General features: G+C 34.6%; 2 protein-coding genes across 6 annotated transcripts in view; one reads left to right on the top strand and one right to left on the bottom strand.

Annotated features, from left to right (window-relative positions):
- The window catches only part of CEP290 (centrosomal protein 290), an 86,903-nt gene that overhangs the window by 38,082 nt on the left and 29,718 nt on the right, over positions 1–19,103 (top strand). For all 4 annotated transcript variants that reach the window (XM_038558604.1, XM_038558603.1, XM_038558601.1 and 1 more), the window contains 12 exons: positions 3,041–3,152; positions 4,729–4,934; positions 5,831–5,982; positions 9,754–9,865; positions 10,518–10,973; positions 11,569–11,733; positions 12,637–12,744; positions 13,100–13,234; positions 14,223–14,489; positions 15,168–15,275; positions 15,924–16,123; positions 18,718–18,931. In XM_038558604.1, the coding sequence (XP_038414532.1) occupies positions 3,041–3,152; positions 4,729–4,934; positions 5,831–5,982; positions 9,754–9,865; positions 10,518–10,973; positions 11,569–11,733; positions 12,637–12,744; positions 13,100–13,234; positions 14,223–14,489; positions 15,168–15,275; positions 15,924–16,123; positions 18,718–18,931 (2,235 nt within the window). The remainder of the gene's footprint in view (positions 1–3,040; positions 3,153–4,728; positions 4,935–5,830; positions 5,983–9,753; positions 9,866–10,517; positions 10,974–11,568; positions 11,734–12,636; positions 12,745–13,099; positions 13,235–14,222; positions 14,490–15,167; positions 15,276–15,923; positions 16,124–18,717; positions 18,932–19,103) is intronic.
- The window catches only part of C15H12orf29 (chromosome 15 C12orf29 homolog), a 59,128-nt gene continuing 41,255 nt past the window's right edge, over positions 1,231–19,103 (bottom strand). The window contains exon 8 of one of the 2 annotated variants that reach the window (XM_038558621.1): positions 1,231–1,370. In XM_038558621.1, coding sequence (XP_038414549.1) covers positions 1,247–1,370 — 124 coding nt within the window. In that variant the 3' untranslated portion in view covers positions 1,231–1,246. Of the gene's footprint in view, positions 1,371–17,442; positions 17,482–19,103 lie in introns of those variants that run through there. The other variant, XM_038558623.1, reaches the window with a different exon arrangement.

The raw sequence follows: 19,103 nt of genomic DNA, 5'->3' as shown, positions 1-19,103 counted from the left end.
TAAATTTCCATTTGTATCATATCCCTTCCTCTCCTTCTCACATCTTAATTATAATTCTGAATATATATTTATCCCTGTTGGCAATGTCTTTATGATGTATATTGTGGTAGCCATGACTCATATCTCTATCTTCTGTGTTAGCTGCTTCTTACTGCCACCACGATGATCATTCTAAACATGAAGCTGACCATGTACTGCCCTGCTTCAAACCTATCAACAGCTGCTAGTCACTTAAAGAATGAAAGTCAAATTCCTTTTGTGATTAGCCCCCACTAACCTCATGTCATCTCCTGTGAGGCTCTAAATACTTTTACAATTAATGTTTTTGAAACTGAACTACCAGTTTTCTGGAGTACCTTGTTTTTTATTTTATGTTCTTTCATACCATGCATTTTCCTTGTCTAGAAGGTCCTTCCCACTCTCTCAGCTTATGTGCTCAGTGAATTTCTATTCATGCTTAAAACTGTTCAGATATTATCTTTTTTTTTTCAGAAATTTCTTTATAGCACCAAGTCCCTCTGTATATTAGTTCTCTATCTTGTATCTAGTTCAGCTGTTTATGTCACATCATACTATCAGTATTGATATGTCTGTGTCCCCAACTAAAATAGAAGCTTCTTGATATCAGGAACTCCACTTAATTCATTTTGTGTGTTTAGTGCCTCCTGTGTGGTACACAGTTGAAGCTAATTTGAAGCTAATAAATGTTGACCTTGAGAGAGTGATTAATGGGTAGAGCTGTGGTGCAAAGATCACCAGATATGGTGATTAGGAAATCATTGATGTATTTCTTTCTTTCTTTCTTTTTTTTTTTTTTTTTTAAGATTTTATTTATTTATTCATGAGAAACACAGAGAGAGAGACAGAGACATAGGCAGAGGGAGAAGTAGGCTCCCTGCAGGGAGCCCAGTACGGGACTGGATCCCTGGACCAGGGATCACGCCCGGAGCCAAAGGCAGATGCTCAACCACTTAGCGACCCAGGTGCCCCTATTGTGCCTTCAAGGGTGAAGGTCTTGATAGTAAAGGTGATGAAAATCAACTTTCAGAATACAAAGAGAGTGGGTGAAAGGGAAATGCAAAAACCAAATGAGTCCTAAGACAATAGAAAACCTAGAAATTCGATGACAGAAGAAAAGATAAAAAGATATGGTTTGACATAGGATTGAGAGGAAGATTTGTTTAATCAACTTTTTTTTTTTTAATAAAGGAGACCAATGAAGTTTGAGGGGAGAGGAAAAGAAAATTTAGAGTGAATAGGGAGAGAATGACTGAAGATTGGAGAGGAGGGTGTAAAAGCACATTATGTGGGGCCAAAGGCAGGGGGGTGAAAATAGGATCTGGAACCAAACCGAAGTTTTCCTTGAAAGTCTGGAAGTAAAAGGAAAAAAGGGGAAAAAAAGATGTTTAGAACACTCTAATCCATCTTTCGTTGTTTTCCTGTGTATTTATACTACCTAGACTGGGTTGTAATTGTGCGTGTTACCAGAAAGTCATGTTTTATTCCCTTACCTTGCTTTTTTCTTTTTATTATAATATCTTCTTTAAAGAAAACCTCATTACCCTTTTTTATTATTCTTCATAACACATATTACCTGACATTGTGTTATATATTGGCTTCTTTTCCAACTACAACCTCTAAAACACAAATTCTAAGATAGAATTTGTTTATCAATAAAGCCCAGGGCTTTGGATACCCAGCATATCGTAAGCGTCCTGTTTGTTCAAAAAAAGAATAAATGGCCGTATTAAATTGATGGGCCAGCTCCTACATTTATGAGTCCAGCCTGACTTCTCAATGGTGTAGTGGAATGATTTACTTTACAACTCCTATTTCAAGGGGATCTCAAATTGAGCATATCCAAGATGAACTCCTGATGTCTGTTCCTTTCATAATCTTTCCTGTTTAAATATGTGCTACTGTTGCCTGCTCGGGGAAGGCAGACACCTTAGAGTTGCTTTCTAGTCATTCCTCTCCCCCGTTGTTTTTATTTCCCAAATGTAATTCATTCATGTGTCCTCTTTTCTCCATCGTCATTGCTAGGACCCTATTCATCGGGGCTGGACAATATCTTCCTAATTTCTGATTTCCCCGTGTACCCCTTTATTTATTCTCTACGTTGCCTTCAGGATGATTGTTTAGAAACTTCCTCCCTAAAATCTCTCAATGATTTCCTATTATATATTAAATTAAATTCCAGTTCCTTATCTTGACATCCCCTTTCTGGCCCCGTATGGCCCCCTATTACCCTATTATCTCCCCAGTTTTGCCTCATGCTACTCTTCACTCTTAGGTTTGCTGACTGTGCTCCAGTCCTCTCACACCCCAAACTCAGACCTGCATCAGAATTTGTCAGTACCTCAGCTCTTCCCCTGGCTGCTTTTTTGTCAAGACCGGCTCCTCCTAATACCTTAGCTTTCAGCTTAAATACCACCTCTTCAGTAGATAATACCATATTTAACCATTCTATCTTGAGATGGCTCCTTTTATTTCCTCTGGGTCCATATTGTTTCTTTCTAAATATTTACATTTTCAATGATTGTTTTGTTTGCTTACCTGTTCACTGTCTGCTGCCTTGCACACTCTCCCTAATTCCTGCTATACACACAGACCTACAGGCACCAAATGGTGAGGCCTGTGAAGGCCAGAATTTTATTTCTTTTCACTATGACAAGCAGGACCTGTCACTGATGGCATGCTAGGGATGCTTAGTAGCTATTTGTGTGAAAGAGGGAAGTGAGCAACCTTCACTGTGAAGGTCATGAGACTTGAAGCATTCCAGCTTGGCCAAAAATGCACATGCCAGAAGCTTATGCTCAGAAGCCCCAGACTGGATACACGAGATCTTGGTGGTTATCTTAAAATATTATTTTCTATATGTATGTGTGTATGCATACATGTGTGTATGTTCTCCTAATTTTCTTTAAAAAAAAAACAGATTGTGAATTGTAGGAGATATTATATAAAGTTAAGACAATATCATTATGATATTAGCCTGAATTACAGTGTAGTTTCTCAGTGATGTTTCTGTTTTATTCAGTGTGAAAATTCATCCCTAAAAGAACAAATGGAGTCTATAAATAAAGAGCTGGAGATTACCAAGGAAAAACTTCACACTATTGAACAAGCCTGGGAGCAAGAAACCAAATTAGGTAAGTATTATGACTCTGATAATATAAAGTGATGAAAATCTAATAGTGAATATTTTTCATTTATAGTTCCTCTCCTATATCAGGTGAAAAGAAAGTATTTTGATATTAAAATGAACTCTGCCTAACAGTTTAATTTAGCAGGCAGTTGACAAGTAATATCTTGTGCTAATCTCTACCAAAATTTGGTTTTTAGTTATTTAAATAGATTTGTTCTCATATATGTTAAAAAATTATGACTAAGCATGAGGTATTTCGAACCATTTAACAATCAACACTGGTGATAATTTATAAAAACCTTCATCTTAATAGTAATATTAGAAGTTTTTCACTATGTGTGAAGATGTATTAGGAATGCATCATTTGATATATTTAAATTAACAGGTCACCATAAAACATAAAAATTTTGAAAAGAATTTATATAGCCCATAGTTTCACTATTATATTATTTTCTGTATTACCTTATACATGTTTACAAGAGCACCAGGTCTTGTATGGAAGGGTTGAATCATGGTGTTGTACACCTGAAACTAATATTACACTGTATGTTAACTAACTGGAATTTAAATAAAAACATAAAAATAAATAAACAAAATGTAAGTTTGACGCTAATGGAAAAAAATATATATACTTTATAACATTATATACTGTATTCATTTAGTAGATGTCAAAATACTTGTTTTATTTATCGTTCTTATATGTACAAATAGTCATGCAGTATCTTACTGCGTGAGTGATTAAATCAATAGATTTTCTTATTTTTGCTATTGCTTCTAGTGTTGCAGTGAACATCTTCAGGTATATCTAACAGAGATATTACTGTCTCACAGGATATTAAAATCTTTCTGGCTCCTGCTAGGGTTTTTCAAATGGTTATCCTAGTTTATGGCATGTAAATAATTTTTTATCTTACTAGCATTGTTAAAGTACAATTTTCAAATTTTCAAATAAATTTGCTCCTTTGGATAAAGTGTTTTTGTATGTTTGTTTTCTAAAGAGCTCTAATGCTATTCAAGGTTTCTGTTACAAAATAGAGCTACTTTTAAAATTGGTAATTGGGACGTGTAGTAGTTTGATGAAGCCTAACACTGGGCCTAACTATTTAAAATAAGCTACTTTTAGAAATACAAATTTTAATTCATCAAGAGATTAAAAGTGAATTGACTAAAAAAAAAAAAAAGTGAATTGACTTCCATGCAGCTTCTACATGAAAGAAGGTATCATTTAAACTTTTTTAAACTATAAAAAAAAGGGTATTACATACAGTTGTGGTAAGTTCTCCGTTCATTTCCTGTCTCTCCTTAATAGGTGCTGTATTCCCTATAGAAATTTCTAAATTTCTATGATGAATAATTTTTATTATCATTTGGTGAAGAATGTAAGTTCTAGAGAGATGAAATGGGATAGGCAGTATCCAAAGAGGTGTAGAGCTAAGTCTGGAATCCAAGTCTGTCATAATTCATAAGACTAACGTGTTTTCCATGAAACCATATTATTGCATCCTTGTATATAATGGCTAAAGTATTTAGGATATAATTTTTATAACAGCTTGAGATTGACTTAGTATTGTTGCATATAGGAAATGAATCAAACATGGATAAGGCAAAGAAATCAATAACCAACAGTGAAATTGTTTCTATTTCAAAAAAAATCACTATGCTGGAGATGAAGGAATTAAATGAAAGGCAGCGGGCTGAACATTCTCAAAAAATGTATGAGCATGTAAGGACTTCATTAAAGCAAGTGGAAGAACGTAATTTTGAATTGGAAACCAAATTTGCTGAGGTTTGATATAATTTTATCATGTAATTAGTGTAAGGAATTAGTCACATTAGTCATTGTATTTTGTGAGAGATTAGTTTGTATTTTTGAAGTAACATTAGTGTAGTGCTTGTCTTATATGTAAAGCATAAATAAAAAATGTATTTTTAAATCTGACATGTTTAAAAAGAAAGCAGGTATTTCTTTAAATGAGTTATTTCCCATCAGCATTACATTAGATTTAATGCAAAAAGATATTATTTGTTTACTAATGATACTGCCTTCCACTACCATCTGTTTATTGAATGCCAGGTGCATGCCAGGCAGTGTATGGGGGCTGGTGTTAGGAGAGGAAACAAAATAGACAGTAATCTCTGCTGTCAGGACTTTACATTTTAGTAAGTTTTATACTTTTTTTGATATGGTCAGAAATATTAAATTGGCTGGCATAAATATAGTTTGCAAATATTCAACAATTAATGATGAAGTAGCACTCCTATAATGTTTACTTTCAGAATTAGTATATATTTCAAATGTATGTCATTTTGTTTAACTGAGTCACTAGGTATATATTAAGATTTTATTAACTCATTCAAATTTATTTATAGGTGGTATAGCTAAAGTGTAATGCATATACTGCATTTCAGACAAATTTAAGAAAATAAGAGATTCAAATACTAGACTGTGAGTAATCTAAGTTATTTTGATGAGTTGGCATATATTCAGAGTTTTTATGACCTGTTCTTGACTCTCTTTACTTTCTACAATTTATTCTTAATATTTCATCACACCCAATTCAGTATCCGGACTAATGTCAAGTAAAGAGAACTGCGGTATGGTGAAAGCTAAATTGAAAGAGAAAACCTCACCAAAAGCTGATATAGCTGAACTTTTTTTTTTTTTTTGTTACTTTTTCTTAGCTCACCAAAATCAATTTGGAAGCACAGAAGGTGGAACAGATGTTAAGAGATGAATTAGCTGATAGTGTGAGCAAGACAGTAAGTGATGCTGATAGGCAACGGATTCTAGAATTAGAGAAGAGCGAAATGGAACTAAAAGTTGAAGTGTCAAAGTAAGTGCATGCAGACTTTTCACTTATTAAGTATGTCTACTCTAATTTGTCTTTAAGAAAACTAATTATAGTGGTTTGAGGTAATACTCTTCATGGAATTGATACTGGTAGTAGTTTTTTTTTTTTTTTTTTTTTTTTTTTTAAGATTTTATTTATTCATGAGAGACACACAGAGAGATAGGCAGAGACACAGGCAGAGGGAGAAGCAGGCTTCATGAAGGGAGCCCGATGTTGTGGAACTCGATCCCAGGTCTCCAGGATCACACCCCGGGCCAAAGGCAGTGCTAAACCACTGGGCCACTGGGGCTGCCCTGGTTGTAGTTTTTATTTTTGTTTTTTGTAAGAACAAGTTCAATATTAACAAGATTAATTTTAACAGGCATAAATAATAATATTGAAGAGGAAATAATTTCTCAAGATTGATATTTTTCAGAATTCAGGAATAGTATTGCATAAAACACTGTATCTGAAATCAACACCCTATGCAGCTTAGTTCTTCCACATACTAACATTTTTTTTGGAGGAAAGAGTAGTGGTCATTTAATTTATTTAAACTTAAGTTTCTTATATCTGATAAAGGGTTAATATCCAAAATATATGAAGGACTTACACAACTCAACACCCAGAGAACAAATAATCTGATTAGAAATGGGAAAAAGAAATGAACAGGCATTTCTCCAAAGAAGATATCCAGGTGGCCAGCAGATACATGAAAAGATGCTCAGCATCACTGATCATCAAAGAAATGCTAGTCAAATCTACAATGAGATACCACTTTACACCTGCTAGAATGCTAATATAAAACACACACACACACACACACACAAAAAAACATTGGCAAGGATGTGGAGAAAAAGGAACCCTCTTGCACTTTTGGTGGGAATGCAAACTGGTGGAAAACAGCATGGAGTTTTATCAGAAAGTTAAAACTAGAACTGCCCTATGATTCAGTAATAGTACTACTAGGTATTTACCCCAGAAATACAAAAAATGCTAATTCAAAGGGATACATGCACCTCCATGTTTATAGCAGCATTATTTACAATAGCCAAATTATGGAAGCAGCCTAGTTTCCATTGATAGAAGAGTAGATAAAGAAATGGTATGTGGAATAATATTACAATAATTGGACTACTAGTCATAAAAAAATGGAATCTTGCTATTTGCAATGACATGGTTGGAGGTAGAGAGTATAATGTTGAGTGAAATAAGTAGGTCACAGAAAGACAAATACCATATGGTTTCAGTCATGTAGAATTTAAGAAACCAAACAAACTGAACAATGGAAAAAAAGATAAAGACAAACCAAGAAACAGACACTTCATATAGAGAACAAATTGATGGTTACCAGAGAGGAGATGGGTAGAGAGAATGGGTGAAGTTGGTGATGAAGGGATTAAGGAGTGCACTTGTGATGAGCACTGGATGTTATATGGAGGTGTTGAATCACTATATTATACACCTGAAACTAGTATAACACTGTATGTTAACTATACTGGAATAACATAAACAAAATGAATATATTATTGAAATTGCCACAGCCACTCCAACTTTATATAAACAATCACTATCCTGATCAATCACGAGCCATCATCAACATTAAGGGAAGACCCTCCACCAATGAAAAGAATATGGCTTGCTGAAAGCTCAGATGATAGTTGGCATATGTTAGAATAAAATGTATATATATATATTTTTAAAGATTGATTGATTAATTTAGAAAGTATGAACAGGGGTAGGGGCAGAGGGAGACGGACGAAGAGAATCTCAAGCAGACTCCACACCGAGTACAGAGCCGAATGCAGGGCTCGATCTCACAACTCTGAGATCATACCTGAGCTGAAATCAGAGTCAGATGTTTAACCAACTGAGCCATCCAATTGACATTAAGTACTGTATACTCTGCTAGGTATTAAATGTATTAACTCCTATAATCACATTTTTAAAAACAATTATTTATTGATTTTTTTCCTATAATCACACTTAATAATCCTAACATAATATGATTTTTATTTTACGTGTGAAAATAATTTATTTACTTGGAACAAAAAATATATGTAAGAAATTAATACTGTGTGCCAGGTTGATGCTGTGTATTCATTCTCCTGGGTAATTTTGGTGTCAATTCAGTAGAAAGGTAATAGGAGCCATGAGTTATTCTGTCAAGCCCAAATAACTATTTGTAAAAATGATTTTATGGCTTGCTCATTATAAGGTTATTTTTTGGAGCCTTGATAGCCCTTGGAATGTCTGTTGTTCTCAGCCCATTTCATTGTGAAGGACTCCATTTATTTTTTCTTCCTCTTACCTCATAGACTTCATCTTTTGAAGAAAAATAATTTATAAGTATTCATTTTATCATATTTTAATTTTTAAAGCATATGTTTTTTTCAAGGTTTTATTTATTTATTCATGAGAGACACAGAGAGGCAGAGACACAGGCAGAGGGAGAAGCAGGCTCCTTGCAGGGAGCCCGATGTGGGACTCGATCCCGGGACCCAGGATCACGCCCTGAGCCAAAGGTAGATGGTCAACTGTTGAGCCACCCAGGTGTCCCTTTTAAAACATATGTAACTGGCAATGAGACTTTCTAATCAATGTGAGGAAACCCGACTTATCTGACAGTGAGTTAAAATTATTCTTGCCCAAAGTAAAATGCATTTTACTTTCCCTCTGTGATCTTATAATAGTAGTTTTGTAGGAAATTTAATAATTTACCATCAGGCTTCTCCCATTTTTTTAAATTGTAGTAAGCAGGGAGTCCCTGGGTGGCTCAGTTGGTTAAGCAATGCCTTCCGCTCAGCTCATGATTCCAGGGTCCTGAGATCCAGCCTCACATGGGGCTCCCTGCTTAGCGGGAAGCCTGCTGTTCCTCCCTCTGCTGCTACCTCTGCTTGTGTTCTCTCTTGCTCTCTCTCAAATAAATAAATAAAATCTTTAAGAAAAATTGTAGTAAGCATATAATATTTTTTTCATATTTCTGATAGCTTGTAACTTAAAACATATATTAATTCATCTAGGGAACTTAGGAATCTTAAATTTCTGTATTCTTGACTGTACAATTATTCAAATAAACCTACTTATTACCTATTCTAGCTCTACCAAGCTAGGATAATAAGCATCTCATGTTAAAAGTGTGGGAGAGAAGTTCTGTGGCCATGTAAATTTGGAAAATGCTGTATATATGTAATTTGAGATAATTTTTTGCTTTAGAACTTCTCAGAACACTTCATACAATACTCTGTATTAGGAATTTTCAAGGGAAGGATCTTGGGAATGAAGTTTTTTCACAGAACATGTTAACCTCTCATGAAATTACATTACATGAAACAGTTGAGGAAATTTTACTTTAGTATTTGATGCTAAGAAGAGATGCTGGACGGGGATCCCTGGGTGGCTCAGTGGTTTGGTGCCTGCCTTTGGCCTGGGGCACCATCCTGGAGTCCCGGGATCAAGTCCTGCGTCAGGCCTCTGTGTGTGTGTGTGTGTGTGTGTGTGTGTGTCATGAATAAATAAATAAAATCTTAAAAAAAAAGAGATGCTGGAGATTAGCAGCTTTTCCAAGAGTCTAGAAAACTGGAATACTCTGTGTGTGTGTGTGTGTGTGTGTGTGTGTGTGTGTGTGTGTCTATCATGAATAAATAAATAAAATCTTAAAAAAAAAGAGATGCTGGAGATTAGCAGCTTTTCCAAGAGTCTAGAAAACTGGAATACTGGTATTTAGTTAGAAAATGTACCTAATTTTTCCTGAGGTATCTTTTCACCTTCTAGACTGAGAGAGATTTCTGATATTGCCAAAAGACAAGTTGAAATTTTGAAGGCACAGCAACAGTCCAGGGAAAAGGAAGTAGAATCTGTCAGAATGCAACTGTTAGACTATCAGGTATGCATAGCATTGGCTCTTCTAAATAGATTTTTTTTCCCTTTTCCTAAATTCACATTATATATTGGATGATTTTACAGTTCAATCTGAGGGTATGTCAAATAGAGGCTCCTATTCTTGTTCACTGTAAACTGATTAGAAAAACTTTTTAATTTGAAATATCATTCATGATAGAGAAAAGCATTTAAATACCTACAAACACATTGTGCTGGCCGCAAGTCAAAGTTAAGACCTGAGGAGAAATAGTCCTTCATAACAGTATTTTTTCTTTTATTAATATGTAACTCTCACACACATATTCTCCCAATATAAACTTTTCTAGGATAAAAAAATTGTCCACATTCATGTTACACTAATATTGTCATTTGCATATGGAAGTTGAAAAAAAAACAGTAATATGCCAACCGTTATTTAGTTAGATGCCAGATTTGGATTTTAAATATGTTTGAGTTTGGGTTTTTTTCTTTAACAAAGTTTTTGATAATTAAAATTATATATAACTAAAGCTGAATTAAAGCTAGGCAAGATTTTTATAGGATCTCATATACCACACTTCTTAAAATCTTACTTAGTAAGTTGTGTTTTTAAATCCATGATAAGTGTCACTAGAAAAACTTGAAACTGACTATAAATGTGTACTTTTTTATGTTAGGCACAGTCTGATGAAAAGGCACTAATTGCCAAGTTGCATCAACACATCGTCTCTCTTCAAATTAGTGAGGCCACTGCTCTTGGTAAGTTGGAGTCAGTTACATCTAAACTACAGAAGACAGAGGCCTGTAATTTGCGCTTAGAGCAGAAACTTGATGAAAAAGAACAGGCTCTCTATTATGCCCGTTTGGAGGGGAGAAACAGAGCAAAACATCTGCGCCAAACAATTCAGTCTCTACGACGACAGTTTAGTGGAGCTTTACCCTTGGCACAACAGGAAAAGTTCTCTAAAACAATGATTCAATTACAAAATGACAAACTGAAGATAATGCAAGAAATGAAAAATTCTCAGCAAGAGCATAGAAGTATGGAGAACAAAACGATGGAAATGGAATTAAAGTTAAAGGGGCTAGAAGAGTTAATAAGCACTCTAAAGGATGCCAGGGGAGCACAAAAGGTAAAATATTGACTTTCAGTTCAGTATTTCCAAAAGAGTTACATAGTAATTTTAAGTTCTTAGTATGTAGCTATCTGAAAAATGTTTACTATATGACCAAAATTCCAATTATATGTTGTTAATGTAGATATAAGTTAAAAGTTTTGGCTATTTGAGTATCTATTTGTAAAAATAAAATGAGACTCTTCTAAACAGTGGTTTTGGTAGAAATGCTTAGATTATATACTATCAGAGAACTTTAAACACCGATGTGGGATTTGATCCCGGGTCTCCAAGATCGCGCCCTGGGCCAAAGGCAGGCGCTAAACCGCTGTGCCACCCAGCAGGATCCCGAAATGTTTATATATATTAAGTGAATACTAATTTTAGTTATTTGTAAACATTATAGAAACATTTGAAGAATGTTTTGTTAAGACGGCACATATTTTTTAGAAGAATCTATGAAAGTTCTAGATGAACTTTGCCATGTGGCTCAACAAAGGATAATTCTTACAGAATATTTATTAATTTCAATTAAAATTATTAGGAGCAATGAAGAAATATTTATTTACGTAGAGAGTGTTTACATTTGTACATATTATTTGTAAATGTTTAGGTAATCAATTGGCATATGAAAATAGAAGAACTTCGTCTTCAAGAGCTTAAACTGAATCGAGAACTAGTCAAGGATAAAGAAGAAATAAAATATTTGAATAATATAATTTCTGAATATGAGCATACAATCAGCAGTCTGGAGGAAGAAATTGTGCAGCAAAACAAGGTTTCATTTTATGTTTATTTTGCTGTTTCGTTGCTAAGATATTAAACGTAAGAATATCTCATGAGTGATGGCATTATTCTCTTAATTGAGTATAACTCCAATTATTCTTTTTATAAAAGACTTTCTTATTTTTAAAGCATTCAAAAAATTTATATTATTTACTTACATTGTAATGGTGATTTTAAATTTAAAAGGAATAATAAATTTAGTTAATTTTTATTTTGATATTAGTTACTTTTCACAGTAATGAGTTTCACCTGGCTCTCACGGATGGCATAGTAGAAGGCAGTTTGGTGTCGAACAGATGAAATTCACTAAGCTCATGCTTGCTGGCCTCAGAAATTATGTTGTTCCTTCCACCTAGAGTGTTCCTAGCTCAGATCCCTGTACTGTGTGTGCTTTCATTGCTTCCAAGTCTTAGCTCAACTGTCTTACCTTATCAGTGGACCTTCACTAGCCACTCAGTATACAACTGTAAATCCTACCATCAAGATTCCCTAAATAGGGATTATCTAGCTTCCTTTTTCTCCAGCACCCACCACCCTCTGATATATTACATATTTATTGACTGTCTCTCCCTGACAAGTACATAAGTTTCATGATGAAAGGGACTTGGTTTTGTTCACTGTTAATGGTCATGTTATCTAGAAGAGTGCTGAGCACATAGTACATGTCATTAAACGTTATGGATGGATGCATGGATAGATTGAAATCCTGACTTCACATCATCGATTTCTGTGATCTTGGGCAAGTTACTTACTTAAATCTCTCTGAGTTTGCTTCTTTTTTCCATAAATTGAGAATATAGTGACCCCAAAGGTTGTTGTGAGGATTAGATAAGAAAATGTATATTAACACCGTTGTTATATGCTTGGTGAGTGTCTCTGTGTGTGTCTGGTACAGTTTCATGAAGAAAGGCAGATGGCGTGGGACCAAAGAGAAGTTGAGCTGGAACGTCAACTTGACATTTTTGACCATCAGCAAAATGAAATACTAAAAGCAGCACAAAAGGTATGAGTGATTAATTCTGTTTGCTACTTACTTATATTTCAAATATAAGTGGGAGAGGGGCAGCCCCGGTGGCTCAGTGGTTTAGTACCGCCTTTGGTCCAGGGCCTGATCCTGGAGACCCGGGATCGAGTCCTATGTCCTATGGGCTGCATGGAGCCTGCTTCTCCCTCTGCCTGTGTCTCTGCGTCTCTGTCTCTGTGTCTCTCATGAATAAATAAATAAAATCTTTAAAAAACAACAACAACAATAAAAAACAAATATAAGTAGGATTTAACCATGTCCTTATTATATGGTTGCAATAGTATTTTCTTAATGATGTAACTGCTTTTTTTTTTTTAATGCTATTTCTTAATAGTTTGAAGAAGCTACAGGATCAATGCCAGACCCTAGTTTGCCCCTTCCAAATCAACTTGAGATTGCTCTAAGAAAAATAAAGGAGAATGTTCGAATAATCCTAGAAACACGGGCAACTTGTAAATCACTAGAAGAGGTAATTAGTAAAATTTGCATTTTTATTTGTGTATTATTGTATTGCATTTTTATTTGTGTATTATTGTTGAATTTTCTAAATATTTTCTAACAGAGGTGAAGCACAGAATTATGAATCTGTTGCTAATTCCAATCTCCTTTTCTACTCTACTGTAATGTTTTTAATAGCCAGTAAAGAATAGCGGATAGGGCTAATTTGAATTTCTTGCCCATTTAATCACTACTTGTCACTTTTGGGCACACTGATCAATAGTAGTAAGTTATAATTACAGAAAATAATAAAAACTGAAGATGACTTGCATTTTGGTTTACATCTAAATGAAGTAATTTTAAATGCATTTTAAAATTTCATGAGTAAAACTGTACATTTTTAATCAATTGAGGAAACCTAAGATTTTTTTTTGGTAATTGTAAGATTTGACATTTATGTGAATTGCCACTGAGTTATTTGATTTAAAATATCTGCCTTAATCTTGTTGAACAGTAAACATTTTTCCTGTTTTATTTTAATAAACTACATATTGTAGAGTGGTGATTCATTGACTAAGGTCGCTGAAGTTCCAATTTTTATAACTTAACTGACTTATGGACTACTCGTCTAGGGCTCTGACAGTCAATGGAACAAAATAAAAGGGATGATTTATGACATTTTCGTTCTAAATCTAGTACCGCCACACGCTTCTAGTTCTAAAACTACAAGAGCTAAATAAAGTACCTTAATTAAATTTTATTTTCATCATAACAGTGAAGTTTATAACACGTGATAATTTTTGAATAAGTAAAATGTGCATGCAGATAACTGCTGTCGCATGGAAATATAAGAAATAGAACCTTATTAATATCAATATAATATCGGTATGAATATTATGTGAAAAATAAAGTGAAATTCCTGTTATTGCTTATAATTAATCTGACCAAAATTCAGGTGAGGCATTTTTAAAAGAAAAAAAACAGACTTTAATAATTTTATTACAACTTGATCATTGCAGAAACTAAAAGAAAAAGAATCTGCTTTACGGTTAGCAGAGCAAAATATTCTGTCAAGAGACAAAGTAATCAATGAACTGAGGCTTCGATTGCCTGCCACTGCAGAACGTGAAAAGCTGATAGCTGAACTGGGCAGAAAAGAGGTAGAACCAAAATCACATCATACACTGAAAATTGCTCAGCAGACAATTGCAAATATGCAAGCAAGGTTAAATCAGAAGGAAGAAGTGTTAAAGAAGTATCAGCATCTTCTGGAAAAAGCCAGAGAGGTATGTTATTATGCTGTGCCTTTTTATTTATTACCATGTTTTTTTTAGCCAATGCCAAATATAATTCTGCCCTAAAATGGTAGTTCGTTTCTTGCTTTCAAATGATTCTATTTAGGAATTTTACCTTTCACATGATTGGATTACAGATCTGTCAGTAAAACTGGCAGTTTATATATGTCTCTCTTTCCCTCAGGAAAACCAGGAATAGCTGTCATGGTGCAACTGTTAGGATTTTGAAAAATATCAGTTGAATTTATAGGTAAAAAGAATGAGGCAGTAAGTTAGAATGAACTCCATCATACCAGTAGTCAGTGGAAATCCAATTTGCTAGGACATTGATGGGAAAATCTAACATTTACAAAAATTTTTTAGAAACCAGTTAAAAGATGATGGATACATATTATTTTAATATTAAGTGTAAGTTGTGATTTAAGACTGGATTTATCAACTTGAACATGTACTAGGGGAATGCATACTTGGGGGAGGGCGTGCGTGTGCGTGTGTGTGTGTGTACACGCAGATATTGGTCCTTCCCTATCTCGTAAGGGTTTTGGAAGATTAAAGGTAATACAATTTTCAAGACTTTAAAATGTGAATTTTAAATTAATTTTAAATTAATTTTAATTTAATTTAAATTAAATCATAATTTAAGATACAGTTTTGATTTGCTGTCAACAGGAACAAAGAGAAATTGTTAAGAGACATGAGGAAGACCTTCATATTCTTCATCATAAATTAGAACTACAGGCTGATAGTTCACTCAATAAATTCAAACAAACAGCTTGGGTAAGATTCTGGGAACTTTATTCTATTCTTTATTGACTTTTGAGACCATATAATTGAAAATGTAGCTCTCGTGTTTGTTTGTTTTTTGGAAAAGTAGCCATCCTACCTTTGTTGTTGGAATAATCTAAAAACATAGCTCTGATCATTTTTCTCCCTACATCCACACCTTTAGTAGCCCACTGCAGCCTACAAAATTATGTTCATATTCCTTAGTCCTGTACTCAGAACCTTACATGATGTGACCTCAGTCTGTCTTTTCAAGTTGTGTTCATTTTAAGTTTACCAATATCTAACGGCTTTTATGTTCTGAATTCCATTCATACTTGTTTCCTTTGATCTTTGTCTTTTGTATGTGTTAAGTGACATATCTTTCATCTCTAAATGGGCAAATCCTGGCATCCTTGAGCCTTAAATCATGAATTCAGTCAACATTTATTGATTCTCCACTGCGTGGAGATGCTTTACTTGGGACTGTGATACAAAAAATAAGATCTCTGTTTCTCATCTTCTTTAAGCCTCCATTGGCTATTAAATATCATTAAATTTTAAATTAGGTATTATATTTTGATCATTTGAGAAGGCAAAATTTTGGATTAAGTATGGCATTGAGTGGTACATGCTCATGGCTAATTTGTTCATATTTCCTAGGATTTAATAAAACAATCCCCTACTCCAGTTCCTACCAACAAGCATTTTATTCGCCTGGCTGAGATGGAACAGACAGTAGCAGAACAAGATGATTCTCTCTCTTCACTTTTGGTCAAACTAAAGAAAGTATCTCAAGATTTAGAGAGACAAAAAGAAATCACTGAATTAAAAATCAAAGAATTTGAAAATATCAAGTTACGGTAAGCTTTAAGAATGTATCATAAAATATAGGCAAATGGTAATAATGATACAGTGAGGATAAAGGTAAGCATTTGCTGTGTCATGCACTGTTCTAAAAACTTCATGTATATTATTATCTCATTTTTATCCTCAGGATTACTATGACATAGGTTATTCTCTCCTTTTTCACATAGGAAGTTAGGCCACGGGAATGCTCAGGAACATGCCTTAGGAGATGGAAAAGCCATGATTTGAATCTCGTCAGTCTGGCACAAGAGCCAACTCAAGATTCTTGTTCTAGAACCTCGTTTTTAAACTCTTTAACTAAAGCATCCATTCAATCATCTGTAAAATGTAAATGACAGCACTTACCCTGGCTCCTTCTTTATGGAGGCCAAAGAATATTGTATGTGAAAGTAATTTGAAGATTGCAAAGTAATACATAAATATAAAACTTTTGTTTTATACACCTATAACAGTTTCTGGCACATATAATAGAGGATGAGTAAATATTTGTTAAATGAAAAAATTATGTTTTTAATTAATCAGCGACAGTTGCTTCATTCTCTATATTAGAGATTCTAAACATTGCTCAACAAATTGATCAGAATATAGATTTTAAAACCAGAACAGTTTTAAAGTTTGTGTATTTTGTAATCACTGTAAAAATATTAAGAACTAGAGAGTGTCTGCCTTGTGTAAATGGAGGTCTCTATCCTTGGATTTCCCATGAAAAGATTTATGTGGGGATCAGTACTTGAATAAGACAGCCAGAAGAAAAATAGCAAGCAGAAAGCAGTTTCTTAAAGTGAAGGTGGTAGAGTGGGCAGGTTCCAAGAGATGGAACTGGCTCCCAAGTTGTTTTGAAATTGGATATTATTGGGTTTCTCTGGGCTTGGAGGAGCTGTGACTTAAGTGGGATGGTCTCTAATGGAGGCCGCTTCCAGTCATTTGGGAAAATCCTCCCACAGGTTGGGAGGGGGTTTTTGACCCTACAAGGTTTGTACCAGAACCATCTTGGCAGTCCTTTTGGGGGAAGGGGGAGGAAGTTGTGCCCACAATACAAATATATAATAGTGAGTCTAGGGGTAACCCTGGAATGGAGGTGGAAGGAGAGAGGGCAGGTTCTGTATCTGTGACTTTTGCTCTGTCAGGCCCAAGGCCTTGGAAGCCATAAAGTCAGGTTGTTGAGATCCTGGGCTTATAATGTGTAGCTTGTTTTGTTTTGTTTTTTTTATTATTATCACTGACCTTGCCCCAGCTCATGTCTCCATCATTCCGCTTCAGGGACTTGGGAATCTGCCTCAGGGCATTCCTTCCACAGCTCTTGTCTGGCTTCTACCTAACAGAGGTATCTCTCTGGACCTCAATTTCTTATCTGAAAAAATGGGAAAGTTGACTTGACTTTATAATTCCATTCCAGCTCTGACGTTCTTAGAACTTTTTATTCTTAACGAACGTATCCAAGATGTCTAACAAAATCAACACCACTTTTGCTTTATTAAGAAGTTACCACTTTTAAGAAATTATTCTCTAAAAGAAAAGAGAATCAGCAGTAGTATTTGTTATCTTTTTTTTTTTTCTTTTTCTTTTTTAATGAGAGAGAGTGTGTGCCTAAGCCCAAGCAGAGGCTGGGATGGGGATGGGGGGTGGGGTTGGTGACGGGAGAGAGAGTGAGAATCTTAAGCTCCATGCCCACGTAGAGCCAGTAATGGCTCAATCTCATAACCCTGAGATCATGACCAGAGCTGGAATCCACACTTAACTGATTGAGCCACCAAGGTGCCCTATTTGGTATCTTTTCAATCTACTTTTCCCCACTGTATTATTTTATACATGAGATGTTATTTTAGTGTAAGTTTGTATCACATTTTGGTATATAAAATTGCTTATGCTTTTTAATCTAATTCCTGGGTGTAGAAAGTAATCATCCTTTGAAATTACCTGGTATATATAAATTTTTGTCACATGAAATACTTGAGTAGTCTTGTACCTTACCACATCATGTTAGACTAAAATTATACTTTTATTCTCAGTGTACACAGTGACATGTATATTTTAATGTGTCTTAGAAAATTATAGATCTGTGTGTTTTCTTTAGTAAAACCTCATATTTTCACAATTTGGTGATTATTTGAGGTAACTTCAGTTTTTGGCACATGTTGCAAGAGACTATTTATTTATTTATTTATGACACAGAGGCAGAGGGAAAAGCAGGCTCCTTGCAGGGAACCCAATGCAGGACTTGATCCCGGGACTCCAGGATCATGCCCTGAGCCACAGGCAGGCACCAAACCGCTGAGCCAACCAGGGATCCCCGAGACATAGTATTTAAAGTGCTATTTATTCATTATATTGTTTAGAACCAAAAAATTACTTGATACAGTCCTTGCCAACAATAGTAGACAAACTAAAAGGAAAAGTCTATTTTACGTTAGGTTTAAGAGTTAGTTAAGTGCAACAAAGAATTGTCCTTGTTTTGATTTGAAGCAAGGCTTAGGTTGTACGGATACTTAGGGATACTTAGGGCCAAACGTTGGCTCTATGTAAAATTTGTATCAAAGTGTTAATTGTAGCGGTCACTCCATTAAATACATGTGTTTCCTTATATTAGGCTCCAAGAAAACCATGCAGATGAAGTGAAAAAAGTGAAAGCAGAAGTAGAGGATTTAAGGTGTCTTCTGGCCCACTCACAAAAGGAGTCACAGAATTTAAAATCTGAATTGCAGGCTCAAAAAGAAGCAAATTCAAGAGCTCCAACAACTACAATGAGAAATCTGGTAGAAAGGCTAAAGAGCCAGTTAGCCTTGAAAGAGAAACAGCAAAAAGTAAGTGATAACAGACTATTATCAATATTTAGGAAATACAAGTGGTAATAGATTGTTGTGAGAAAAGACTTGCACAAGATAGTAGCATATACCTCTCTGTTGCAATAAAAAGTATGAGCTTTGTTTTAGTCTATTAAGCAGAAGTTTTCAAGATAATTCTTTTAAATAGCCA

Source organism: Canis lupus, chromosome 15 (genome assembly GCF_011100685.1).
Source record: "Canis lupus familiaris isolate Mischka breed German Shepherd chromosome 15, alternate assembly UU_Cfam_GSD_1.0, whole genome shotgun sequence".
Classification (NCBI taxonomy): domain Eukaryota; kingdom Metazoa; phylum Chordata; class Mammalia; order Carnivora; family Canidae; genus Canis; species Canis lupus.
Note: the sequence above shows the minus strand (reverse complement) of the source record. Positions and strands in the feature narration are given on the sequence as shown.